A 27,423-nucleotide genomic window follows, 5' to 3' on the forward strand; every position below is an offset into this window, starting at 1 on the left:
GGGCTTTATGTTCTCAAGAGTAGTGGCTGAGGTTTGTTATGCCTCATGCCTCAGCTCTGGTCCCCTGCAGTCAGAGATGTGTTTTGGTGGGGAGGTATGAGGAAATGGCTCTTTTCCCAAAACCATCCCAAGCCAGGGCCATAGAGCTGCGAGGGGGGGCCTGGGCTTCTCTCCTGCCTGTGCCTCCTGTGAAAATTGCTCCCCAGGGGCAGAGGCCAAGGCCCTGGTTCCCCTGTGACACACAACAGAGCCAGTCCTGGCAGATCAATGTTTATTCATGCAGTGCAAAGCTGACAGCGACTGTTGCAGCCACTTGCCTCCAACCTACAGCAGCAGCTGGGACAGGGCAGGGCAGCCGGGCTCTTAATGCTGGAAAAAATCCACAAAGGGCTTTGGTGAGAGCAGGGACCCAGGGAGCTCCAGCATCAGTGGGAGGTGAGGCAGCAGTGCCACAGCAGGAGGTGACTGTGTGGTCACTCTCCTGGCTCCAGGACTGGCAGGAGCCCCTGCCCACCTCCCCATCCAGGAGTGCCCACCTTGGAGATGGCGTCCCTGGTGCGGGCACGCAGTTTGTTGACCTGAGTCTCGGCGATGTCGGCGCGTTCCTCGGCGTCGTCCAGCTCGTGCTGCACCTTGCGGTACTTCACCAGGTTGGAGTTGGCCTGCTGCTCCTGGGTAAGGACACGGGGGGAGTGGGTGCATGGGGCACAGGGACAGCAGGCTCTGAGCTTCCCCACATTGCTCTCATGGCCCTTCCCAAGGAGACACAGCTCTACCCCTGTCCCAGAGCAGGGGTAGTGAAGGGCACTTACTGCCTCCTCAAACTGGCGCTTGTAGCTCTTGACCTTGCTCTGCAGCTTTTCAATCAGTTCCTGCATCCGAGCCAGGTTCTTCCGGTCTTCCTCAGCCTGCAAGTGCCCCAGGTCCCTTAGCCAGACCCCAGCCGCCCCTCACCTCCACCTTTATCAGAGTCCAGGTCACAAACACAGGACCGACCTGCCCCACCAACCCAGCCCTGTGTCACAGCACCCGTCCCTTGGTTCCCCCCTTGTGTCCCATCACCCATCTCAGCAGGTGTTGGGAAATGGGGACAAGGACCTAGAACAGGAACAGGATGTTGTGACAGGGAGAAGTTTGTGCAGTTATTGTCAGTCCCCACACAGACCCCAGAAGTCCAGGCTGGGCTTGGTGGATGGGTTCTTGGGTAACATGAGGCCAAGCAAAGAGAACTGTGCCAGGTGCTGCTGGAGTGGGGCTGGACCTGTGTCCAGAGCTGCTGTACCTGGTAGCTCAGCTCCTTGACCCTGCGCTCATACTTGCGAATCCCCTTCTGGGCTTCTGCCATCTTCTTCTGCTCCACATCCAGCTCTCCCTCCAGCTCCCGCACCTGCAGGGGCACACACTGGCTCAGCACTCGGCTCCCAAGGACCAGTGTCAGCCCATCTAAAGCCAAGCCACTTTCCTAGCTCAAAGAAGCCTCAGCAGAGGCTAAAACCACCCTGAGCTAGGCCCAGGCTGGCAAGGCCCTGGGGACTGTCCCCTGGTCCCCCAGAGGCACCACCTGTCCTCAGAGGGAAGGAGCAGAGTCTTGTGTCACAGGGACTGTGGCAGCCCCTGGAGTCAGCTCCTGAAGAACACAGCCAGGGATCTGCCCCTACTTTCTTACCCTGGCCTCCAGCTTCTGGATCTGCTTCTTGCCCCCCTTGAGAGCAATCTGCTCTGCCTCGTCCAGGCGCATCTGCAGGTCCTTGATGGTCTGCTCCATGTTCTTCTTCATGCGCTCCAGGTGTGTGCTCGTGTCCTGCTCCTTCTTCAGCTCCTCTGCCATCATGGCAGCCTGCAAGGCCAAGAGCAGGGGGATGTCACCTCAAGGCCAGGCAGCCCTGCCAGACCAGGGGCTCAGTGGAGATGTTGTGAGACCCTCCCCAGCCACGCAGCAATCCCCACCACCCTCTTACATCCATGATGGCCTTCTTTGCCTTCTCCTCGGTGTTGCGACACTCCTGCACCGCATCCTCCACCTCACTGCTCAGCTGGGAGATGTCTGCCTCCAGCTTCTTCTTTTGGTTGACCAGACCCATGTTCTGCACACAGAGCAAGTTTAGTGTGACCAGGGCTGGTCATTCACCACTGCTGGGCAGACTCCTGGCTGTTCCACCAGTGCAGACACAGGATGTGGCAGTGCCCCACCTGGGAGTGAAGCAGGGTGACCCTCTCGGTGCTCTCCAGCAGCTCCTGCTCTGCCAGCTTCCTGCTCCTCTCCGCCTGCTCCAGGGCTGCCCGCAGCTCCCCCACCTCTGCCAGCAGCAGGTTGCTGCGGCGCTCCAGGGAACCTACCTGCTCCTTCAGGTCGTCGTTGTGGTGCTGGGTGTCATCCAGCTCGATCTGCAGGTCCTGTGGGGCAGCACGGGCTCAGTGGGGACAGCACGGAGCTGGGCTGGCAGCAGGGACAGCCCCGAGTCTGTCCCAACCTTGATCTGGGCCTGGAGCTGGCGGCCCAGCTTCTGGAACTCGGCAGCCTGGCGGTTGGCGTGGTTCAGCTGGATCTCCATCTCGTTCAGGTCCCCCTCCATCTTCTTCCTCAGCCGCACGGCCTCGTTCTTGGCCCGGGCCTCTGCGTTGAGCGAGGCCTGCATGGAGTCCATGGCGCGCTGGTGGTTGCGCCTGCAGGAGAGGCCGAGCATCAGCCCCGGCCCCTGGGGACACCCAGCCTGGGCAACCCTGCCAGGGCCACGGTGCCAGCTCTGCCCCCTAGCCATGTCCCAGCCTGTCCCCTCACCCACACACCTCAGGTTCTCAAACTCCTCGTCCTTCTCCGCCAGCTTCCTGTCCATCTCGGCCTTGATCTGGTTCAGCTCCAGCTGGATGCGCAGGGTCTTGCTCTCCTCATGCTCCAGGGCTCCCTAGAGACAGCTCAGCCATGGGAAGGTGATTCCTGGGGAGGGGGCTCTCCCTGGCCATGCACCCCACCCTGGCCTTGTCCTCCAGCCCATTGCTATGGGGGGCAGAGCAGGTGGAACCACCCCAATGCCTGTGGTGGATGTGGGATCCCCATGAATGGGATTCCCAGGGGTCACAGCCTGGCTCAGGGCTGTCACCCCCCATCCAACCAGAGCTGCAGTGTGGGCCAGTGGCTCCCAAGGGCAGCAGGGACATATGGGAAACAAGGATTCACCTCAGCCTCCTCCAGAGCTGCCTGGATATCAATCTTCTCCGTCTCCAGAACTTTCTTCACCTTCTCCAGCTCATGGATGGTTTTGCCACCCAGACTGATCTGGTCAGTCAAATCTGCAATTTCCTCTGCCAGGGACAGAAGGAGTTTGGTCAGGAAAGGGTTTGTGGGGCTACCCCTGCCCAGGTGAAGTCCCTATCCCCCTGCCCAGGCTCAGCTGATGTCCCTCCACTCCTTGGAGAGCAGCCAAGGCTGTGCTTGGGGACGTTTCTGCAGTCTGGGAGAGAGCATAGAAGAGGCATTAAGGACCCGGGGAGACCTGTTTGTCCAACAGCAACACCCCCAAGGCAGTGTCATGCCACAGCCATGGCACTTGGCAGCCCCATTTGGGAACAGGAGACATCTGAGGACAGCAACCAAGTGGCTCTGCCTGTCCTCACAGAGTGTCCCCAGCATGAGTGATAGGACACACACAGGAATCCCAGCAGGGCTGCATCCCTCCAACGGATGGGCTGACCAGCAAGGTCCTCTCCTGGCCAACGAGGGACCCAATCACACATGTCTGAGGACAGGGCAGGAGAAAGAGCTTGAGTAGAGCCCCAGGGGAGTGCTTGAGCCCAGTCCTACCCTGCAGGTTCTTGTTCTCCCTCTTGAGGGTCTCCAGGTTGTCCAGGGACTCCTCATAGGCGTTCTTGAGCTTGAAGAGCTCCGTGCTCAGGCTGCGTGACTCCTTCTGCGACGCCTCCAGCTCCACCTGGGTCTCCTCGTACTTCTGCTTCCACTCGGCCAGGATCCTGTCAAAGTTGCGCTGCTTCTTGTCCAGGGCAGCGCAGGCCGAGTTGGCGCGTTCCAGGTCCACCGAGAGGTCCTCGATCTCGGTCTGCAGCCGGTGCTTGGTCTTCTCCAGCGAGGAGCACTTGGCGTGGGCAGCCCCCATGGCCTCCTCTGCCTCCTGCAGCCGAGTGGCCAACTTCTTCCTGCCAATGGCACCGGGGTGAGCACTCCCTGTCCAGGGCCATCCCGCCCCACAGCCTCTAATCCAGGCAGGAGCGTGATGGGTGACTCCAGGTCTGGGAGAGCCCCATTATTTAACAGAAAGTTGCCACCTACAAGGAACTGACTTGTGCCATGGGACTTACTTGGCTTCCTCCAGCTCCTCAGTCCTCTGGATGGCATCAGTCTCGTACTTGGTTCTCCACTGGGCCACCTCGGCATTGGCTTTGGACAAGTTCCTCTGGAATTCGCTCCTGCCCTCCACCTCCTCCTCGTACTGCTCCCGCAGAAGGTCGCAGTCGTGCCGGGAGGCTTGTAGGGCATGGGCCAGGGCATTCTTGCTCTGAGAAAGAGGGCAGCAGCTGACTCCAGGCTCCAGAACACAGGCTGTGGCACCAGGACTGGGACCAGCAGCAGGGAACTTCTGTTCTTCCGTGGTGAAGAGCTGCCCTGTGTGCAGGGTATGTCCCACCTCTCCAGCCCAAGGGTCTGGGCCACTGCCACAGTGTCACTCAGAGACCAGCCATGCCCTGAAACCTCACCTTGGTCTCTTCCTCCAGCTGCCTCTTGAGTTCCTCAATGCTCTGTGTGAACGACACCTTGCCACGGCTCAGCTGGTTGATAAAGGACTCCTTCTCCTCCAGCAGCCGAGTAAGCTCCCCTGGGTTCAAACAGAACCAAAAACAGCTACTTCAGGGCTGTAGGGCTGCAATCTGCACTAGCCCCACACTCCCCCAGAGCCTGTGGCCTCCAGCTGCCCCAGCTGTATCCCACCAGGGCAAGCTGGGCCATGGGCAGAGGTGCAACCAATTAAAGGCAAAGGATGCCAGTGAGGAATCCCTCCTGAGGCACAACTAGTTTTTCCCTCTGCGGGAGGAGGCTGAACCCCAGCTCCCCAGCCAGACACCCCAGATCAAGAGCAGTCCTGAGGCAGCTGGGTGCCCCTGGCTTGTTCCCCACGCACCGTTCTCGGTCTGCAGCCGGCCCCGCTGGGCGTTCACGTCCATCAGCTGCCGCTGCAGCTCGTCCACTTTGGCCTTGGCCTCATTCAGCTGGTCCTCGTAGGTGCGGCACAGCTTCTCAGCATTGGCCTGCAGGCACCAAGCACAGACTGGCTGAGCTCAGCTCTGGCCACTGATCACTGGTCTCCCACCCTGGGATATGCTGCCCTGCTCAGTGAATCCTATGGGCACACAAGGCAGAGAGCAGGAGCCTGCCAGAGCTTGCTGCTAAGTCAACAGTAGCTCTCTGCAGTCAAATCTCCCAGGAAATGTCCTCCCAGAGCCTCCAGACTTGACTAGGACAAGTAAAGCATCCTGCAGTGACATAGGGACAAGTTACAGGTCAAGCAGGGACTTGGCCATGGCAAAGAGCTATTTGAGACACCACCCCACGGATGTGGCTGTGCCAGTCACGCTGCACCCAGCTGCACTGATGTCCACATGAGAGACAACCAGCCCTGTGGAGAACCAGGACCCACCTTGTTCTTGGTGATGTACTCGACATTGGATGTCAGGTCATCAATCTCCATCTTCATCTCGCTCTTCTCCTTCTCCAGCTTCTGCTTGACACGCTGCAGGCTGTCGATCTGCTCTCCCAGTTCGGCCACGCTGTCCGCGTGCTTCTTGCGCAGGGTGGCCGCCGTGGCCTCGTGCTGCAGCGTGGCCTCTTCCAGGTCCCTCCTCAGCTTCAGGAACTCCGCCTCCCTCTTCTTGTTGAGCTCCAGCTGTGTGGCCGTGGAGCCGCCCACCTCCTCCAGCCTCTCGCTCAGTTCCTCCAGCTCCCGGGACACCTCTGCCCGCTGCTTCTCCACCTTGGCCCTGGCAGCTCGCTCGGCCTCCAGCTCCTCCTCCAGCTCCTCAATGCGTGCCTGGACACACAGAAAAGGGCAGATGCTCCAAGCTGTGGGTGAAGCTTCGGCACCTCTGCTCGCCACAGTGGAGCAGTATCTGATGATGATGGCAGGCAAAAAGCCACAAGTCTTGGGCTGTTTTGGGAGGCAGGTGCTCCTTGGTAGCACGTTTGGAGCTCTTGTCCCTGCCATCAGAATCCAGCTGGCATTGGCTTCTTTTCATGTGAGCTTTCATGATTGTGGGGACCTGTCTCTGATAGGAAGCAGCCCTAGTGTCCTAGATTTGGGTTTTCAGAATTTGGTTACTGGATTAAAGGTTTTATTTTGGACAGAGAACTATATCCTGGAAGCTGTTCCCCAGGCTGGTGGTAATGTTCACCTCAATAGCTCATTGTTTAATTTACAACCCACCATGTTTTGGCGGAGGGCTTGGCTCCTGCTACCTATATCAGCTTTGTCCAAGGAGATGTCCCTGTGCTCAGAGAGGTATTGGCTCATGCAGATTCCCCAGCATATCCCATCTAATGGAAATTTTGGACTCCCAGGATGTAAGAACAGTTCTTCCCACCATACCTGGACTTCCTTGATCTTTTTCTGCAGCTGGGCCTCCATCACTTGCCCATCTTCAATCCTTGAGTTCAGTTGACTCATCTCAAAGTCTTTCCTGTACAGAGAGAAGACAGAGCCTCTGGTCAAACAAACACTGTCCTGACAGGTCCTTCTGGCTCCTAAACTTTCCTGCACTCTTATTCCCAGACCAGAGGATGAACAAACCAACAATGGAAAGGGATAATCAGCAGCTCATGGAAGGCTCACAGAAAGGGCTGAAGTAGCCAAATCGTCAGACAACTGGCTCTGAGGGTTTCCCTCTGAGGTCCCAAGGTTCTCTCCAGCTCCCCAATGAGCATGGGACATGACTGAAGTCTGTACTTGCAGCTGAGGCCCAGCAGTGTGTTGGATCCTGCCAGGCAGGTCCCTCCTCTCCAGCCCCATGTACAAAGGAAGGTCTATCATGTACTGGTCACAAGTTCCTGAGCCTCTCTGCGAAGTGCCCAGGAAAACCAAGCCCTCACTGTGCCTGGACTGGTCACACAACAGTGCCCAGAGCCACAGCCCAGCTGCCCCTGCACAAACCACACATTTGCTGGATTTAGATGTGCAGAGCAAGCCCAGAGCCCAGGCATATGTCACACACTCACTTCTTGAGCTTCTCATCCAGCTGCTGTTTGTCATTCTCCAGATCCATTACGGACTCTTGGGACAACTTCAGGTCTCCTTCAAGCTTCCTCTTTGCTCTCTCCAGGTCCATGCGGACCTTCTTTTCTTGTTCAAGAGAGCTTTCCAGCTGGAGAATGAAGGGAGGTGGGGTAGGGAGGGAAAGGACCTTCTGTAGCCCCACCCTTGCCCATGTCCACTGCTGTGGGAACTTCACTCATCCCCTGGGAGCCAGAGGTGTTTCCCAGCTGGTCTCCAGTCCCATTCCCTCAGCCCAAGGCTGCTCTCCTTGAGGTGCTCTACACCACCTCTTGTTTCCGGGGTAGTTAGTCAATGGGATTATTCATCAACTGGCTATATTAAAGGGGGATCTGGTAACAATCCCATACTCCAGATCCTGCTCAGGGGCAGCCTTTGGGCTCTTCTGGACATGTGACTCAAACCCCTGTTGCTTTATTCTCGCTGGCCAATGACTCACATCATCCACTTGCTGCTCCAGTTTGACTTTGACTTTGGTCAGTGTGTTGACCTTGTCTTCCTCAGCCTGCAGGTCATCCAGGGCCTGCTGATGGGCCTCTTGCAGGGCTTTCTTCTCCTTCGTCAGCTTGGCAATGATCTCATCCAGACCAGCCATCTCCTCAATCAGGTTTTTAACCTGGATCAGTGAGGACAAAGGTAGAGAGCAACTTGTCAGAGGGAGGGGGTGCAAAGTTGTTCCAGCAGCCTGCCCCTTGAAAGGCAGGAGCCCATCCATGGACAGCAGCAGCTCGGCTCCCCACCAGCAGCCAGGCTGGGTTTTCCCACCAGCAGCCAGGCTGGGTTTTCCCACCAGCTGGGTTTTCCATGCCTCAGATCACTTGCCACAGCACAGGGCCATTTGCCCACAGCCCTCTGGGCAATGAGGCAGGACATGGAGGGTTTTTCCCTATCACACTCCCCTAATCCCTCTGCCCTGCCCCAGTTCCCCCACACCAGCAGCCTTATCCCAGATGCTCCTCCGGTGTCCCCACAAGCATTGTGGCCCCAGGGCAGCCAGGCTGGACCCTGCAGGAAGGCCAGTTACCTTGTTCTCCGTGGCATGTTTCTCCTTCTCCACCTTGGCCAGCGTGAGCTCCAGGTCATCGATGTCCTTCTTCAGCTCTGCACACTCATCCTCCAGCTTGCGTTTCTTGGCGGTGAGCTCTGAGCTCATCTCCTCCTCATCCTCCACACGCTCCATCAGCTCCTTCACCTTGGCCTCCAGCTGGATCTTGGACTTGATAAGCAGGTCGCAGCGTTCCTCTGCATCTGCCAGGTTGTCTTGCTCCTGGGAGAGGCACAGGAGAGCCAGCGCTCACCCTCTGCCCCAGGACTCTGCTCTCAGCCTTTCTGTCCTGGCCTTCTCCTTGTGGAAGGGGCAGAGCAAGCCTGAGGTGCCCAGGTGTATAAAAAATATGGCTCCAGTCACTGCCTGTCATCAGGGTTCTCAGGACAGCCACTCACACTCACCAGGGCCAAAAAGTGACCCAATGTTTCCAGAGGAAAGACAGGCTGGCACAAAAAACAGCAAAAAATTTGGCAAGCAAACATTGCCATCCCCTCCCACCCCTTTTTGAGGAGAACGACCTTCCCAGAACCAGGGGATCACAAATCCTTGTGACAGTCCCAGGATGTCATGGCACTTCAGGTCTGCAGTCCTAGGTTGTGCTTCAGACAGATTGTGGCAACAAGGGAGCTTCAGAACTGGAAGAGGCTGAAGGAGGGTTCTAGGACATTCTGCTCCTTTTTCTACCCATGGATCCTGCACTGTCTTACCCCCAGAGAGAGGGTGAGGCACTCACTGCCTGCAGCTGGAGAGCCAGGTCGTTCTTCTCCTGGATCATGGAGACTTGTTTCTCTTCCAGCTCCTTCCTCTTAGCCTCAGACTTCTCCAAAGCCTCCTTCAGCTTCTGGAATTCCTCCTTCAGGTTGGACATTTCCTTCTCAGTCTGAGCAGACTTGAGTAAAGGCTTGATCTTGAAGAACAGCTTCATCCAGGACCAGTTCTTGACAGCGTTGAAGGCACGGATGTTCCACTGGATGGTATAGAGGGCTTCCCTGAGGGAATACAAGCACAGCATCATCAGGGGTGGACATTCCCCATGTCCCATCCTGGCTTCTGCAGGCCTGGATATGGGTCCATTCTCCACCAGCTGGACAAATGGCCGAATGGTGAATGAATGGGACATTGTCTGCACGCTGTACTGGCCCTGATGGGATGAGTGGGGAGGCCTGGATTTCAGCTCTCCTCACTCTGTCTCCCTCTGAATCTTCCAGTGGAAACAAGAGGCTCCCCACACCTAGATCCTCTCTACCAGGGCCATGCCAGATCTCTTTCAGGTTTGCCTCCATCCCTCAGGACCAATCACTGCCAGACACAAGCAAACCCCACAGGTCAAACCCACGGACACACCCACAAGAAACAAGGAGACACCAAGTCCTGCCTTTTGCCCCCAGAGCTCTACCTCCTGCTGATGATCTTCTGATACTCCACTCGCATGAGGTACCCACGGATCCTGGCCTGGAGCATTGTCAGGACCTTGGCCAGACGCTCATCTCGCATCTCCTCCAGCAAGCCCAGCAAACCAGCCTTGAAAAACACCTGTGGGCAAGAGAGTGGAATCACCAGCAGAAGGACAGAGGGCTCAGGGGTTACACAGCCTGCCAGGGAAGCACCCATATATGGCACAGGTACAGGAAACCACATCTGCCATGAGCACGTCATGCTCCCCAGCAGGGACAAGATGATGTGGGGGTGGGATGAGGTCAGGCAGCAGCAACCTGCTCAGAGCTGTTATTTATCTTCCCAGCCCTCTTCCTCTGCTTTCCTGAGTCCCTTCAAGGGTCACAGAGACCCTGCAGGGGCTACAGCAGGGCTGTGGCCAGCCAGAAACAGGCATGGGGAGTAACAGAAGGGGAAATTTCTCCCTCCTAAGGATCAGCTGCCTGCTCTCACCTTGGTGTGACCAAACTTATACTGTGCACGGTCCAGTTCCAGGGAGATCAGCAGCTTCTCTGTGGCCTTCCTGCTGTCCACAAACTTGTCTTCTGGAATGGCTGCTGGATTGAGGATACGGTAGCTGCGGGGCAAAGCAGAGGGAGGCCATGCAAAGGACTGCGGCACCACCATCATCCCAGAGCCCCAGGCATGCCAGTTCCCACTGCAGCCATGGGGCCGCCCCACAGGAGCTGTGTGGGAACCAGTTGCTGCAGGGCACAGGATTGCAGGCACCAGGGAACCCTGGCAGATTTTAGTCCCTGAAAATCAGGCAGACTCTGCAAGGAGTCCACTGGCCTCACTAGGCCTGGGCTAAGCAGCATGGATGGGACCCTAAGGTGAGAACCCTAATGATCCATCCCAAGGGCAGAGAGAAATCTGAGCCAGGATCAGAGGGCCCTCAGCATTGTCATCCTCCCCCTGCACCAGCCCTGCATTCAGCACTTCAGACATCCAGATCTCATCCCAAACTCTCCACGTCTGGCACCCCAGAGCCACCAGCAGAACTATCCCAAACTGGACAGGCACTGGGGGTATGTGGGGGCTCAGACCAGCCCTGCAAAGCTGGGGAGCAGGTCAGGGCTAGGGCAAGCCTGTCTGCCCTTGAAACACGTGCTGGGTGAGGAAGAAGAGGGGGTTACCGCTGCTTGAAATCTGCATAGAGGATCCTGTTGGGGAATCCCTTGCGGCAGATGCGGATCCCTTCCAGGACACCATTACACCGCAGCTGGTGCAGCACCAGGAAGGAATCCATGGCTCCTGTGGGGGAGGACACACATGGAGCAGATGTTCAGCCCAAGAAGTCAGAGGAAATGGAGCTGCAGCCTGGGTCTGACCCCTGGGAACACCCACGGATGTTAGCCTGTCCTGTAGGTCTGTGCTGAGCACCAGTGCTGCAGCCTGGGCTTGGATGGCAGAACTCAGCCTGGAAAACTCATCCATGAGTGCTGTTTTACAAGTGCCAGGCTGCACAGCCAAAATGGGAGCCCGGAAAAACTCATTCTCCCCAGAAGAGAAGACTGATCTGGGTGACAGGAGTTTCAACCCCGAGATGGGGTCAGGGCTCAGTGGCAGCATGAAAGGGGCTGGGGAGAGGGTGGGTGCAAGAATCCCTGACGGTTCCCACACGTGGCTGTCCCAGAGGCACTGCCAGGCTGCTGCCTCAGCTGTCCCATACCTGGGGTCTTTGTCTCGTTGGGGATGATGCAGCGGACGAAGTGGGGCTGGGTGGAGCGCAGGTTGGTCATCAGCTTGTTGAGATTCTCCTGCAGGGCAGACACAGGGACTGAGGGGACAGCTCTGCTTCCCTACAATGCTTCTCCTTCTCTCCAGCCCCTTTCCCCCACAGGCAGGTGGGGATCAGACCCTGAGACCCTTATGGCATGAAAAGGGAAATTTCCTGCTGCTATCCTGGCAGTGGAATCCCCACATGGGGCAGGATCAGTGCCTCCTGCCAGGGTGGGAGACTGTCTCCATGGCACAGGGGACTGGGCTGGCAGACAGGTCAAGTGACACTGGCAGGTTTTGCTGTGCTACAGGAGTTTGCTGTGCCAGATGCTTCCCAAGTATTTATAGGTAAAGTTTTGCTTCAGGGGGGATCCAAGAATGAGCGTATTCCTGGTACAGAGCTCTGTGCTCAGCACCCTGCTATTCCAGTGCTGGTGTCCACACTAGCTGCAGAGAGAGAATGTTAGGATATGCAGGATTTCCCTGCACCTCCACAGTGCTTCACCCCCTTTAGCTGTGACAAAGGGCCCCGCTGAGGCAGATTGCATCTCCTTTTCTCTCCAAAGCATCTCTACCCTTGATCTTTCCTGCTGCCTGCCCCTGCTTGTACAGGCTCAGCCTGTCCAGGACCAGCTCAGGGAAGAAAACACCTTCCCACAGCTCCACATCACCATGGGGCAACTCCTCACCACAGACACCTTTCCCCTAGGGCTGTGACTTGTCCAGAAGGAAGAAAGTCACACTTTGCCCTGAACAGGGGCTCTGTCACAGAGCTGCCTTCTTCAAGCATCTTGGCAAAGAATCACAGAACATCCTGAGCTGGAAGGAACCCACAAGGATCATCCATCAATCCCACCCTACGCATGGGAGCATTGTCCAAACGCTCCTGGAGCTCTGGCAGCCTCAGGGCTGTGACCTTTGCCCTGTCCCCACAAGGCTGTCATGGCAGGACACCCCTCTGTGCTGCTTTCCAGCTGGTTGAGCTCTGGGTTGGACAAGTAAACCCCTGTGGTGAGCATGGGATGAAGCTGTGTGACATCCTGAGCTGTAAAATGGGTCTGGTCACTCCCCAGGACAGGGAGCTGACTGCTCAGACACCTGCAAGATCCTCCTCCATTTTCTTCTGCCCAAAGGTTGTCCTTCCCATTGATGGGAATGAGGAGAGAAGTAGCACAGACTTAAAGTGATGTTCATGGAATTAATTATCTAAACATCACTACAAGTCTTAACTGCCGCTCTCTCAAAGGTGGAGGAGCTGCCACGAGCATCAGGAGGGCAGGAACAGCACGAGCCCAGCTCCAAGGGAGCTCTCCCAGCCTGGAGCCTCGTGTCCTGCCCTAGGAGCACGGGGACAGGGCTGGGACTCTGCTGGGCACAGGCCCCTTGCCCAGGGATGAGAGGGAGTTGGGGGCTTTGGCCTAGTGGGGGTCCCTCAGGAGCTCTGGTGGTCCCAGGAGCTCTCATTGCCCTTCAGGCCCCAGGAGGTGCAACAAACCAAAAGTCTTAACAGGGAAGGGACTGCCAGTGGGACCCTCAGAACATGTTCCCTCACGGCCCTGGATGAGGGGCTGGTTCTCACCTTGTGCAGCTGTGACACTGTTTGGAAAGAAGCTGCCTTTTTACGTTTCTCCTTGGCCCCTGGCTTGTGAGGTTCCTCTGTTGGGTTGAAATATTGATTATTTACATCAGCAAAACATCTGCTTGCCTTGAAGGACTCAGGGGAACCCCAAAACACCCCTAAAATTCCCACAGCCCTTGTTGTCTCTAAAGCAGAGGTGGTTGTGCCCTGCTGCAGAACAAAGGCACTGACCACCAAAAACATCTCCCACAGTACCCAGCTCTGGGTGTTCCTCAGCTCCTGGTAGCAAGACACCCCTCCACACTCCCAAAGTCACAGGGACACCACAACAACCCTATAGCCCCACACAAGTCCTTAAACTAGCATCCATCTGCTCAGGCCAGGAAGATTTTAGGGATCAGTGTAGGCTTTCCCTTTGCCTGGGCTGCCAGGGACAGGGGTGCTGGACCAAAAACTTAGACCAAACTAAAAAACAGGGTGAGGGTGTTCCTCACCTGAAGCAGAACCCACGTAGTTCTCATAGAGGGAGGCCAGGAGCTTGTTCTGGGATTTCTGGAAGACGGACACCACTGTCTCGTTCAGGGGGTCTTTGTTCTTGTCCAGCCACCCCACGATGTTGTAGGGCACCTGTCCCCGGAGAGGAAAAAGTCAGGACAGCCCTGTCCCTGCCAGGGGAAGGCGTGGGGCCTGGGGAGAGCTGCCAGGACGTACCACACCAGCGTAGTGCACCACCTCAAAGTGTGCCTCGTATTTTCGCTTCTTGTCCGGCCGCGGCTTCTGGAAGTTGGGCGACTTCCCGATGTGGTTGTCGTAGAGCTTGGATTTGAAGGTCATGTCAGAGGCTTTGGGGAACATGCACTCCTCTTCCAGGATGGACAGGATTCCCATGGGCTGCAGGGAGAGGGGCGATAAAGAGGACTGAGCTCAATGTTCACATGTCCCATCCCAAAACAGAGGATTCTCTGTGCCACTGAGCATGGGCTTGACCTGGGACATCCCATCCTCATCCAGGTGCAAGACATTGGACACAGAGCCAAGCTGTCACCAGCATATTCCAGGCTGTCTCTGACCTCCCAGCCCCATGTGGGACTGGCTAGGCCTGCAAGACATGGAAGTTTGCCCTGGTCCAACAGATTGTTGAGAAGGAGGGATCCCCTCCAGAACTGCTGCTTTCCAAAAAAAAAATGAAGCAGTTTCCTTCATGCAATGGTGAAAATATTTTATATAAGCTGCTCTGAATCACTGAATGCTCAAGTAAGAGGCACTCATGGGCTGCAAGTGGGTAGGAAAAAAGGGGAAGCGATGATTGCTCTCTGGAGGAAAAGGCTGCACCAGGTTTTGTGGCTCCCCAGTGAGTAGAAACAGAATTCCCATGTTTTCTCAAAGTCAAAATTTGTGTCAAAAAGGTCTCAAGGGGTTGGACACTCTGAGCTGTAAGTATGAGGGAAAAAAAGTTGGGCACTAGCCACTGACCTGGAAAAAAATAATTAAATTTTGATAGCAGAGCACCTCTCTGTTGCAGCCTTTGCAAATAAGCCCTCTCCCAGCAGTACCATTTCTGTGTCCTGCCTCACATTCTACCTTCTCAATCAGGTCTATGCAGGCCTGCAGGTCCAGGCCAAAGTCAATGAAGACCCATTCAATGCCTTCCTTCTTGTATTCCTCCTGCTCCAGGACAAACATGTGGTGGTTGAAGAACTGTTGCAGTTTCTCATTGGTGAAGTTGATGCACAGCTGCTCGAAGCTGTTGAACTGCAAGAACAAAACAGACCCAAGTCAGAAGGCAGAGCTCCAGCAGTGAAGGGATTCACTCTTGTGCTTTGCCTGGGTGTGAAGGGTGATCCCTGCCAGGCTCAGCTGTGTTGCTACTAGAGCAGCAATCACCAGAGATGTGTGCTCAGCAATGTTAAATCATTCCTTGAGAGCTGCTTGTTGGCTCCAGATACATCAATTCAGACAAGAGCTCCTTCTCTCATCAAAGCCATCTCTCTCTCTCTCATCTTAGAGGAGATAGAGCTCTCAAACACCAGGCGACTGAGCTGCTCCTACCACACTCCCCTGAGCTCACTGCAGGGGCCTGCAGAACTCACATCAAAGATCTCGAAGCCTGCAATGTCCAGCACCCCGATGAAGAACTGCCTGGCCAGCTTGGTGTCCAGGGTCCTGTTGATCCGGGTCACCAGCCACTTGAACATGCGGTCGTAGGTGGCTTTAGCCAGGGCTCCCACAGCGTAGAGCACCTGCCAAGGCAAGCCCCAGAGCACACAGTGAGCTTCTCCCTGCTCCTGAAGGAGCCACAGGCTGAGAGAGAGCTCCTCCTGGCACACAAAGGATGAATAAACAGATCCAAGGAGTTTGTGGTTACAGCACAAGCTCCAAAATTAGTTTTACATCCCTCACAAGTGTGTTCCTGCCTACCTGGCCTATCTTGCCTCCAAGGTGCTAGGATATCAATTCAGTTTAAAGTGACATTTTCAGAAGCCTTGTGCCTGGCAGGAGCCTACAGCCCACTTTGGATGAGACACCAGCTCCTGAGGTCCTCTTGAATTGTGCTCAAGGACTGGCTTGCACTACTCAGGCCAGGTCTGGGTTCCCAACTGGGGCGTGGCTGGATGCTGACAAGACACATGTTTGGTGCTTTTGAGTCTTCTACAAGATCAACTCAGAAGAGTGTTCAGATATCTAGAGTTTTCTACTTTTCAGGGCTGAACTCTTCACAGGAATGTGACTGTCTCTGAAGCAGATCCATAGAACCTGGACCTCCTCTGGCTGGGATCCAACCCACATTTCAAAGAACTGCATTGAATCTCCAGCCTTGGTTAACGTGCAAAGCTGTCAGCCAGTTCTTCCACCCATTTTCCCTGCTCCTAAAAGCCAAGAACTGTGGATAGACCTTCTCCTGCTGCTCTGGGGTCTCCTCCTATACCCAAAACAGTGAACTGAAGCACCAGTGGCACCCCAGTGTGAGCAGGGGACATGTGTCCTGTTGTCCTGTCACTTACCTGCCCCACGTTCTGACCTTTGGTCACGTACTCATTGCCCACTTTCACACGAGGATGGAGCAGCCCTTTGATGAGGTCAGCTGAGCTGATTCCCATGAGATAGGCAGCCTTGTCAGCACCTGGAAAGCAACACAAAGGCATGAGGAGCCCACAAGGAGGGGCTGGGAAGGGGAAAAGGACCCAAAATAAAAATGACCACCTCTCCCAGTGTCTAATGTGATTTTCCATCTTGGATAGTCTATCGTGCTTTAAAGTTTGAACCTCCTGACTGAGAAGTTACTGTCTGGAGGCCTGCTGCACCTTATCAAGTGCTTATCAGGTTTTAGTCCTCTTGATCTGGGATTCTCTATGCATTTTCCAGTGGAGGTTTAAATTTCCACACAGTGAATTTGAATTGACTAGAAGAGAGGTGATTGTCTTTCATAAACTCCTAAGAGCAGATTGTAGCTAGAAAATCACCTCTGTAGGGAAATCACTGCCATATTAAAACCTTCATTAACTACCAGGTAGCAGCTAAAGCCTGTTTTGCTACTCCTAAGGCAAAGAGAACCTTTCCTTCATGAATGTTAATATGACCAAGACTGATCCAGGTTGTCATTTCTGCTGGATCCCTGCTGAAACCTTCCAAGTACTTGCTAGAGCTCCCCGTTCTCACCCTTCTACATTCTGGAAAGTCACCCTTCCCCCTTCAGGTTTGCTCTGCAGCCTGACTGTTCTTAGATCTGTGAACTGCATTGGATTTTGCTGAGCAACAAACCAGGAAAGGTGTTAGACAGTGATTGTGTCCTACTCTAGCTGCTCTTCAGGAGGCTGAGAGCTGATCAGGTCCTGCTCCCACCCTGGCTCATATTCTGTGGATGCCCTGCCTGGAATGCTGTCCAGTGAAGGGCAAGAGATGAAGAGCAGGAAGAGACTGCACAAGATGAAGCCCAGCTGGGGTGTGACACCCTGTGATGCTGCTGAGACAAGTCTGATGGAGATGAGACCACCTTGCAGAGAGACTGTCCCAAATATTCCTGCTCAAGGACAAGCCCCTGGTGCACCCCCAGCAGGGCCTAAGACAGGGTGGGTGTTTAGGATCAGGGCCACAGTTATCCCAGCCTGGGCAGGTCTGGAGCACAGAGCCTGACTCACTTTCAGTGCCATCAGCCTCTGCCTGCTCTTCCCGCTGCTTTTGCTTGAACTTCATGTTCCCAAAGTGCATGATGGCCCCCACTATTTTATAGGAGCCGTATTTCTCATCGTTGCTGAAGCCCAGGATGTCCATGGCATGCTGAGGAGACAAAGCAGTAGAGATAGATCAAATTCACCATGCTGAGGTGAGGGTTGGTTCCTTCTCCTGTCTCCTGAAGTACACTCCCTGTCCTGGGGCTGGGCAGGGTGCTCTCTCTGGTGGGTACCAAACCAAGGAATCCTGTCCACAGGGTTTTTGAATGTGGCTCCAGCTCCCACAAGACCTATTTGAAAGCAAAAGGACTAGCCTAGCATCACAAGGAGGAGATTTTCCAAGCTGAGGGCTCAGGAGGAGACCTGACTGACCTCTATAGTTCCCTGACAGGAGGGGGAGCCAGGTGGGATCGGGCTCTGCTCCCAGGGAATAAGGCACAGGATGGGAGGGAACGGCCTCAAGCTGTACCAGGGGAGGTTCGGGTTGAACATCAGGAGGGATTTCTTCACAGAAAGAGCTGTCAGGCATTGGAAGGGGTTGCCTGGGGAGGTTTGGAGTCCCCATCTCTGGAGGTGTCCAAGGAAGGGCTGGATGTGGCACTCAGTGCTCTGGGCTACAGACACGGTGCGGATAAATCATAGCTTGGACTCAATGATCCTGGGGGTCTTTTCCAAATTTAATGATTCTGTGATCTTCTTTCTCATGGGCACTATGGGAAATGCTCATGTGCCACAGGCCTTTCCTGAAGCAGGGAATTACTCTCCCTTCCCTGCTTGGATGAGGCTGTTGGTGGAGATCAGAGTCACTCTGCCCCTTCTTTTAGGCTCACAACAACTCAAGGCCAATAAACCAGAGGGAATTCCCAACTAATTTAAAGAGGGAGACACAGAAAGCCAGGACCCATGCCCAGGAGGAGACTGTGCCCTCCCCAGGCCCAGGGCTGTGCACATACATCTGTGGCCATGAGCTCTGCACCATCATCCAGGTTGTCCACCGTTGTCACCCCCTGGGAGCAGAAGTGGTAGTCGTAGGGGTTCAGGGACAGCAGCAGCATATCTGTAGGGGGAGGGCATGCAGAGGGTGAGGCCAGCCTGGCAGGGACATCCCTGGGCAGAGAGACAGCCCTGCACACAGCTGGAGCAGGAAGGCTTCCCCAGCCTCAACTAGAGGGCACCAGCTGGGGGAGGAACAGCTTCTTCCAGCACAGGCAGGTCCACACATGGGTCCAGCTCTTCTGTGCTTGCCTCCTGCTTGCTATCTTGGGACATGGCCTGGCTGCAGACTGATTTAGAAGTGGCCACCGTGCCCTTGTGACTCCAGATAAGATTACTGCTCTCCCAGACCTGCCTAATAAGGTGCTGTTCAGCACCAAGCTCAGGAGCCCTCAGCCAAGAGCTGACCACCCCAAGGGGCTGTGCCAGACATCCTTCTGCATGGGGAAAGGTTTCCTGAGTGTGATGTGGCACCGAGAGGCTGCTCAGAGCACAGAGCTGCCCCAGCACAAACTCAGACCAGGTAGGGCTGTCCTGGGGATCACATCTACACCAGTGCCCAGAGAGAGCTGTGCAGCTGTTCCCAAGCTCACCTGAAACAGCTCATCTCACTTGTTGAGGAGGCTGCAAAACACCTCCCTCTATCCCAAAATGAGTAAATCTCCAGCCTCCACACACTGAGTTCAGTGGTGTACCCACCACCCCACAAGGACTCTGGGCAAGGCAGCTTTGCAAAGCACATTCCCACCTTGCAGGCAGACCCTGGTGACCTCTGCTCCTACACAGTGGCAGAAAGGGCTCTAGCCTGGCTTCTCAGCCTCTGAGGATAATGAAGGCTGGGCTAGATGACCTCCTGAAATCCCTTCCACCCTGAATTATCCACCAGCCCTATGATCCTGCACAGCTAGCAAAACATTCAAGGGCAGAACCTGCATGGTGAGCTGGGTCTGCTCATTCCTGTGGACCCCAAAGTGACAACAGAGCTCTCTGAGGCTGTTTTCAGGCCACCCTGCTCTAAGGGCTGTGCTGCATCTTTGGCTGCCTTACCTTGCAGCTCTGGTTTCTTCCCAGAGAGGATCTGGTAGAAGATGTGGTAGCTTCGTTCTTTGGGTTGCTGAAAAATCACTCTGGATTTTTCCAGAAGATCTAGAATGGAATAGGGCAGAGGGGTCAGAGCAGGGTTTGTTCCTTGCCAGAGCTGAGCATATATAGTGGGATGAATTCCCTCCCCAGTGCAGCTACTCACAGATGTCAATGTCTGCAGAGGCCAATTTCCCTGAGGGACCAAAGTGGATCCGGATGAACTTGCCCTGAAAATACACACAGGAGGTAAGTGCTGGGTTACAGACATACAGTTCTGAACAGCCCCTAGAAACTGAATTAATGTCCCCTTTCTTGAGCTTCTGCTGATGCCAGGCAACTTACTGGGTTCTGTAAAGGGGTGAAGTCCTCTGGCTTGTCATGTGAAGAATCTCAAAGAGTATTGCCCAAGGCTTTAAATACCAGGCAGGCAGAAATTTCACAGACAGCAGATAAAACCCTGTCCTCAGGTCTATTCTTACCACTGACCATTTCTGCAGGGCCTTGTGACACTGAGCCTGCCTGCAGCCCCTGCTCTGTGTTGGGCTCAGGGTCTCCCCCAGCAGTGTCCTCCTCTCCTCCAGGCACAAGAGCTCTGCAGCACAGCAGAGCCAGGCTGGGCTTAGCAAAAACTGGAAAGGACACACTTATCTGTCCCAGAGCACTCCAGGCTGTGCTCACTGTCCCTCTCAGCTTTGGTCCTGCCAGGGATGTCTCTCCAGCCACAGGCTGTGACACCAGGGCCATTCGTGCTGGCCACATTTGCTGCACTGCCGTAACCAGAAAAACTTGGCTCTGGCAGTGCAGTGTCACTAGGAAGCAGATGCAGCTCCCTGCGAGGTGCCTGTGGCTCCCACTGCACAAAGCCACAGTGCCACCCACTGTACATCCAGCCCACACAAACAGCCACAGCTCCCTGTCCCACCAAGGCACTCACAAAACGAGAGGAGTTGTCGTTCCTTATGGTTTTGGCATTGCCAAAAGCTTCCATGGCTGGGTTGGCCTCAATGATTTGATCCTCGAGGGTGCCCTGGAGAACAAAACCAAAGGATGTGTCAGCTCCCACACAGCCAGAGGGGATCTGTCACCAAGAACACAAAGCAGTGCCAGGGGCTCCTTGCTGCACTCCTTAGCTGTCCGTGGGACCTGCTGCTCCCCAGGCATCTCCTTGTCTGCCCAGGTCATGCAGCTCAGTTCAGGGATCAGCAGCAGTGCCCTCTGTGGGCTTCTCCTCACCTAAACTGGAACCCCAGGCTGCTGTCCCCTCTGCACACAGCAGTCCTTACCCCCTTAGGAGCTACACTGTGCAAACCAAGAGCAAGCTTGTGTTGTCACCACAATTCTCTGAATTATTTCAGCTCTCTGACGTTAGGCATTTCCCCTTCCACCAAACCAAAGTCTAGGACAGCTCACATCAACACCAAACAAGAGGTGGCTAGACCAGCAACATGCATTGCAGGGTCCCAGAGTGTGGGAATACACCACTGGCACGATCTGATGGGAATACTGGGGCTCTCCTGAGCAAGCCCTAAGATGAATCCTCTCCCAGCCTTGTTTTCCCACGTGTGTTTCTCTGCTCAAAGATAAAGGGACAGCCTCCTCCTAATGCAGGTAAAGCAGGACAAGGATTTGAGGAAAGGAGCAAGAGACTGGTAGTAAACCACATGAAGGATGGTGTGGTTTGACACCTGATACAGAGTTTGGTGGCACAGGCACTTGCAGGATTTTTCATGAGAACTTTGCCCATGGTCTGACACATTACAGTCTGCAGGGCTTTCCTCAGGTGGGGAACACCAGCTCTGGACTCTGCCCACACAGAGCCACCATCTCTTTCCAATGCTGGAACCACAACTGGTCCCCAACTCTGCAGCTCCAGGCGTGTGAAGGGCAAAAGAGACAGGGAGCAGCTGTGAATCACACAGTTACCAACACACTATAACCTGAGTTTCCCTTGATCCCTTCTCTCTAAATTCAGCCTGGCCTAAAACTACCTGGTCTGTGAGATTCAGTGAGGGCAGCTCCAAGACCCACAGATTCAGCCCCTGGGCTGTCTCCTTCTGTTTGTCCAAGTGGTCACTTGTGTGATGATAAACATCCCCCAGCCAAGGGTGTGCACCAGCTAAAGGCTCAGAGAAATCAGGGGCCAGGGATGTGTGACTGAGCCCTTGGGGTGTTGGGACCCCCAGGGGCTGAACCTTTGCTGGGTTTCCTTGGAGCAAACACCTCAGAAATGTCCCCCAGGCAAGGGCATCAGCTGCCTGCAGGGTGGGCAGTGCCAGTCCAGAGGGTGGCAAGTGGGCACCAGCAGGGCCCTGGTCTGCAGCCAGAGCACAGGGCTGCCTGTGGCAGAGGGTCTTCTGCCCCTCAGCACCAGCACTTTGAGGCTGAGGAACATCTTCAGGGTGTGAAGGCATCACCCCACATTTGGAGGAGCCCACACCACTCCCAGGCAAACACTGGATAGAAATGAATGTTTGAAGAGTGGTTAACCCTTGAAGGAGTGGTTGGAGGCAGAAAGACAGCAAGAGATGAATCAGCAAAGCTTCCAGCTATGGGAAGGAGGGAGATACAAAGCCAAGTGGAGAACTAAGCTCTGCCCAGGTGCTGTTCCCAGAGCTAAGGTAGAGGCCCCACAAGTCACCCCATCATAAATCCGTGGTGCAGCAGAACTCTGTCCTCAGCATTAAAGAGCCCACAACACTTACCCCAGTTTTAGTGGCAAGAGCTGCCTAGAGAAAGGAGAGAAAATTGTCTTTAGAAATCCAGAAAAGCTAGGCAAGAACCACGAGAAGCATGGTCAGAAAAGCAGGGCATGACCATTTAGTGCCAAAAAAAAAAAGTCCAAGAAAAAACAACAACAACAACAAAAACAACAACAAAAAAAAAAAACCTGAGGACCAACTTTATAGGAGAGACCAAAAAGCTGTTAAACAGATTAGCTCAAAAAAAACAAAGAAATGCATCAAAAAGCAAGAACAGTTAAATTCAAACTCTAAGAAAAGGAAAGAAAATAATGCTGAAGTATTGCTTGTCTGATACCTAAAGCAGCCAGTTTGCTTCCACGAGGGAAAAGCAGGCTGGAGCCTCAAAGTATCCAGAAGAAATAAGCAATTGCAAGGGCAGCTCAAAAATAACCAGCACCAAAGAAAAGCAAGATTCAAAACAAGAGCAAGAAAAGCACAAGGTAGAAAAGGGTCAAAATTAACAAAAGGAGGGGGGAAAAAGGACAAAATGCTGAAAAGCAAGGCTTAAAAGAGGCAAGGTGGGAAATGGAAGGTTTACTTCATCCCTTCAATGCTCCTTAAGAAGATCACTGGGGTGTTGAAGGAGGAAGAGAAGAGAAAGAGAACTAAAGCACCTCTTCCAAGGTGCACAGATTGAGCAACCACAATAAAAAAAATCCATTTCCCCTTGAGCAGAATAATTTCAAGCCTTGCTTGTTCAAAAGTCAGGGAAAAGCCAAGCCCTGGGTGGGTCAGACCAAAACATGTTTCCAAACGCAAAATGTCGGGGAAGAAAAAGTAAGAAGAAAGGGGAAGGAGGTAAAAAAAATATGTAAAAAAATAAAAAAAGAAAAAAAAAAAGAAAGGAAGAAAGGAAGAAAACGGCAATAACTTGTTTCAAAAGAAGGTCTTACTAATTTCTTGCCCGGTGTGTCGCCCAAGGCTGCGACAATGGCAAAGTACTGAATGACCCGCTTGGTGTTTACAGTCTTACCAGCACCAGATTCTCCGCTTAGAGTAACAGAAATACACAGATCAAGGGCATGAGGCAAAGAGCAGGCACAACTCATCCCAGACACCCACGGGGATGAACACGGGGTTTTGGAAAAGCAAAGCCCCAGCGGGACGGGCAAGCTGGAGCTCTCCATCCCCGGTGCTCGGGGCTCGCCTTTGGAGCGACACCCAGCTCCAGGCTGTCCGCGTCCCCCCGGCTGCCGGCCCCGGCTCTGCCCGGCTCCCGGAGGTGCCGCGGGGCTGCAGCTGTCCGGGATCAGCCCGACCGGCCTCGCCCGCTCCGCCGGGGAGGTTTCAGCACGCCCGGCTTTGCTGGGGCATCCCGGAGATGGCAGCGGCGTCGTGCCGGGCCGGACGGTGCCCGCTGCGGGCCCCGTGAGCTCATGGCTATAGTTAGGAGCTGCTCTCCCATTGTAATCCCAGATCACAAAGAGCCGGGGGGAGCGGGCAGCGGACACGCGCCAAGCATCTCTCCGCAGCCCCTGCCTTTCCTAATTAGGCCATGGCCGAGGCTAAAAATGTCCGTGGCTCCTGGCAGCGGCGAAGGGTCCTTTAGAGTCCTTTATATAGCCCTTATCTATATGTCACTTGAAATCAACCTGGCCTCCACCCTCCCACGTCACCCTCCTCCCCCGCCGCCGCCCCTCCGGCCAGCATCTCCCTCCGGCCTTGGCCTCCATCTCTGCTTTCCCCTGGCTGCCGGGAGGTGCCGGTGCTCGGGGCGCCCCGCGGCAGCTCCCGCAGCTGTCGGGGTGCGGGGGAGCCCGGCCCGCGCCGAGCTTTGTCACCTGGCACGGGAAGGGTGACAGCTGGGATGGGGAGGGGACACTGCCGGGGGGGGACACTCTGGGCACAGCGTGCCCGTCCGGAGTGCGCAGCGCGGGGGTCTGTGCTCACAGCGGGGCTGGGCAGGGCGAGGGGATGGAGGGGCACTTACGTGATGAGCATGGACTGGTTTTCACGGTCTGCAAAAGAAGGAACGGCGTTAGGGCAGAGCTGCCCGGCTCACCCCTGTCCCCGGAGCCCGGGATGGGGTCCCCGGGGCTGGGCTGCCCGGCTCACCCCTGTCCCCGGAGCCCGGGATGGGGTCCCCGGGGCTGGGCTGCCCGGCTCACCCCTGTCCCCGGAGCCCGGGATGGGGTCCCCGGGGCTGGGCTGCCCGGCTCACCCCTGTCCCCGGAGCCCGGGATGGGGTCCCCGGGGCTGGGCTGCCCGGCTCACCCCTGTCCCCGGAGCCCGGGATGGGGTCCCCGGGGCTGGGCTTACTGCGCAGCATGTCGTTGTAGGCGTTGTCGGCGATGGAGTAGATGTGCGGGGGTGCCTCCGAGCGCCGCTTGCCCTTGTAGGCTGCCACCACGGGAGCCGTGTACACCGGCAGCCACTTGTAGGGGTTGATGGTGACACAGAAGAGCCCCGAGTAGGTCTGCAGGGGGAAAAAAGGGTAGATGAGGGATGGGGGTGTCCCAGTGCCCTCTCACCTGCTCACCCCACTGGGCTTACGTAGATCATCCAGTGGGAGTAGCGACGCTTCAGGTTGTAGAGCACAGAGGCCTCGTTGAGGTGTGTCAGCATGGCCATGTCCTCAATCATGTCAAACTTGGGGGGGTTCATGGGCTGCACCTCGTCCTCCTTCACCACCCGCATCTGTCAGAGGAGGGGGACAAGTCAGAGGAACCCCAGTGCTCACAGAACAGCCTCTGCCCCAAAACCTGCCAGGTGGAAGGACAGTCCCATGCTGGGGACAGCCTTGGCCCAGGTTCCTGCTGGAATCCTGGCAGGGCTGCCCAAGGTTTTGGGGTGGCAGGCCCAGGGCAGCCCTAGCAACCCTGTTCCCTTCTCAGGGAGAGGGGCTTTTGCTGAGCCCTACAGAGGGGTCCGAGTTACTCCCCCACAATGTGCTTGGCACCCCCGTCCTGTATTCCCCTTCCCAGCCTAAAAGCTCATGCCGGCGGTGTCTTTTGCTCCAAGAGATCCCTGGTTATTTGGGCAAACAGCTGAAGCCTGTAGCCCAATTACTTAAAACTGGATTTATTTAATCCCATGGGACGAAGCACGGGGCAAATATCACGTTACGTATCTGGCCTGGATGGGAGAAGCTAGATTTAGCAAATGGTCTTGTTAATAAAGATTAAATGAAATCTTTCAGAGCTTTATCTTTTTTATGGGTGAAGATAAGTTGTGTGGTGTTAAAAGACACCAGGTGTTAAAAGCAGGAGGGTACACAGAAGGATAAGAGAGGACTTTATGTCTCCTGAAGCTTTCTGCTGGAAATGCTTATCCAGGGAAAGCTGATATCATTTCTGATTTTGTAAATCCATGACAAATCATTAAAAAGACACTTTCAAGAGGAAACAGCAGAAGAGAGTTTGGAAACTTCTCTATTCTCAGAATCTGAAGGTGTTCTAAATATCAGAATAAGCTTTTAAAATTTGTAACTCCTCTATGACAAATTTTGCTTTGGAGAGGGCAAATCTCTTTTCTGGCTTTCCAAAATTCAGACAAAAATATTTTCAAAGCCTTGACACTTTTCAAAGACAATTACATTTTTTTGTTTTTCACACTTAGCAGGCACAAACCCTTCTTTGTGCTACTCTAACTAGAAATGAAATAGAAGTAATAAAGTCTGTCTATCATCTACTGCCTGGTGAGGTCCTTGTTCTTTTACCCAGTTTCATAACAGTGTGAGTCTCCCCTCTGCAGTGAAGTTGCAGGGCCATGAGACTCCCATAGCCAAGAAAGGAATATTAATTAAGCTGATTTGCAGCTAATTGTACTGGATATTGTCTTGACAAATACCAGCTGATCCTTGCTTGCTTTGCCGTGGAAAGCTGGAGCCTCACCACCAGACATAGCCTGTCTTCCCAAGAGCTCACCCCATTGCAAATCTGGGCTAGAAGAAGCAGGATTTGCCCGACTGGCCCCTTACCTGTAGTTCCAGGCTCCAGGATGAGCCAGGCACTGGTTCAGCATCACAAAGGGCTGTGCTGGGGGTGCTTCCCCATCCAGGAGCTGTGCTGGGCCAGCCCCACCATGCCCTCAGTGTGTCCCACAGGATACCCTGGCTGTGACTGCAGCCCCTCGGTGGGAGATGCTGAACTGGTGCCACTCTTGGCAGGGAACTGGCCTACGTGTGCTGACACTGCCGTGTGTGTCCCCCCGGGGCACGACTGGTCAGCAGGGACAGGGTTATCAGCAAGAGCTCATGGCTTCGGACGTGATCTTGTCACACGTATCCCCCCTCCACACACACTTGCTCTCCCTTGGAAAAGGAAAGGTATTTGCTTACTTCCTTATCTTTGGTTTCCACGGTGACTTTGCCACTAGAGCTTTCTTTTATTTCCACTTCGATGTAAGCTTCTTTCTCATCCGGGATCCAAGCTCGCTTCTTTCCTGGAGGAGAAATGGAAGAATAAGAGGAAAGGAAAGGAAAGGAAAGGAAAGGAAAGGAAAGGAAAGGAAAGGAAAGGAAAGGAAAGGAAAGGAAAGGAAAGGAAAGGAAAGGAAAGGAAAGGAAAGGAAAGGAAAGGAAAGGAAAGGAAAGGAAAGGAAAGGAAAGGAAAGGAAAGGAAAGGAAAGGAAAGGAAAGGAAAGGAAAGGAAAGGAAAGGAAAGGAAAGGAAAGGAAAGGAAAGGAAAGGAAAGGAAACAAGTTGAAATGTAGGAGACTATGTGAAATTGTCAACTGAAAGCCACACAAATGAAGTTTGATAATATGGAAAGACAGTGATTGTTCCTTCCTCTGTTCTTGGTCATAGGAGCTGGGATTTCTTTGCCTTCTTCATGTTTGCATCTTTTAACTGGTGGGGTCAGCTTCTAGCCTGACAGAAATCTTCTGTTTCATGTATGCCTGCACTCAGACTGTCACAAGAAAAGGACAGTGTGAGGAAGCAAATCTCTTCTCTTTTGCCAAACTGCAAGGTGCAAATGGGGCCCTGGATCCTGAGCATGGCAAGCCATGGAAGAGCAGGGTGGCTGGGACAGAGAGGACACCTCCAAAATGAAACAGCTGCAGAAGATTTTGACACCGGTCCCTCAGCCCTCCTGCCCCTCAGGGCCGGGGGAGATGAAGGATCACCTCCACCCACACCTCAGCAAACCAGGGGAAAGTCAAAAACCTGCTTTTCTCACTTGTGAGATCTTCTTGCCCTCCAGGGTTCTGTGGGAATTCTGCAGTGCCCGTGGTGCCTTGAGGAGCAGCATAGGGCAAGGGGCAGGGAGGATCCTGAGAGAGCCATGGCAGAGGGGCAGCCCTGGGGCACCCACGGGGCTGTGCTGAGCAGCCTGCGGCTCTTACCATCGAACGGGATCGTCTGCAGCTTCAGCTGCTCCGTGTAGCTTTTCCGGAGGTACGGAGCTGCTTCCCCAAACTCGCTCATGTCCAGCAGAGACAT

General features: G+C 54.7%; 1 protein-coding gene across 1 annotated transcript; it reads right to left on the reverse strand.

Moving 5' to 3' along the window:
- Window positions 1–356: 356 nt before the first annotated feature.
- On the reverse strand, window positions 357–27,423 carry MYH7B (myosin heavy chain 7B). The gene is made up of 42 exons (XM_062505027.1): window positions 27,327–27,423; window positions 26,320–26,423; window positions 24,534–24,677; window positions 24,300–24,456; window positions 23,971–23,998; window positions 22,934–23,030; window positions 22,002–22,025; window positions 20,234–20,326; window positions 19,463–19,526; window positions 19,264–19,362; window positions 18,177–18,280; window positions 17,191–17,329; window positions 16,057–16,175; window positions 15,145–15,294; window positions 14,636–14,806; window positions 13,766–13,945; window positions 13,549–13,681; window positions 13,055–13,131; window positions 11,426–11,513; window positions 10,890–11,007; window positions 10,207–10,330; window positions 9,716–9,852; window positions 9,053–9,308; window positions 8,296–8,538; window positions 7,711–7,887; window positions 7,217–7,362; window positions 6,591–6,681; window positions 5,646–6,035; window positions 5,130–5,256; window positions 4,708–4,826; window positions 4,312–4,508; window positions 3,800–4,149; window positions 3,176–3,300; window positions 2,788–2,903; window positions 2,472–2,664; window positions 2,191–2,394; window positions 1,959–2,084; window positions 1,667–1,837; window positions 1,283–1,387; window positions 813–908; window positions 537–671; window positions 357–369 (listed from the first exon to the last, which is right to left on the reverse strand). Exons 1-42 carry the CDS (start codon window positions 27,421–27,423, stop codon window positions 364–366), a joined length of 5,820 nt encoding a protein of 1,939 aa, XP_062361011.1. The 3' UTR covers window positions 357–363.

The sequence above is a fragment of the Cinclus cinclus genome, chromosome 18 (genome assembly GCF_963662255.1).
Source record: "Cinclus cinclus chromosome 18, bCinCin1.1, whole genome shotgun sequence".
In the NCBI taxonomy this organism is placed as follows: Eukaryota; Metazoa; Chordata; class Aves; order Passeriformes; family Cinclidae; genus Cinclus; species Cinclus cinclus.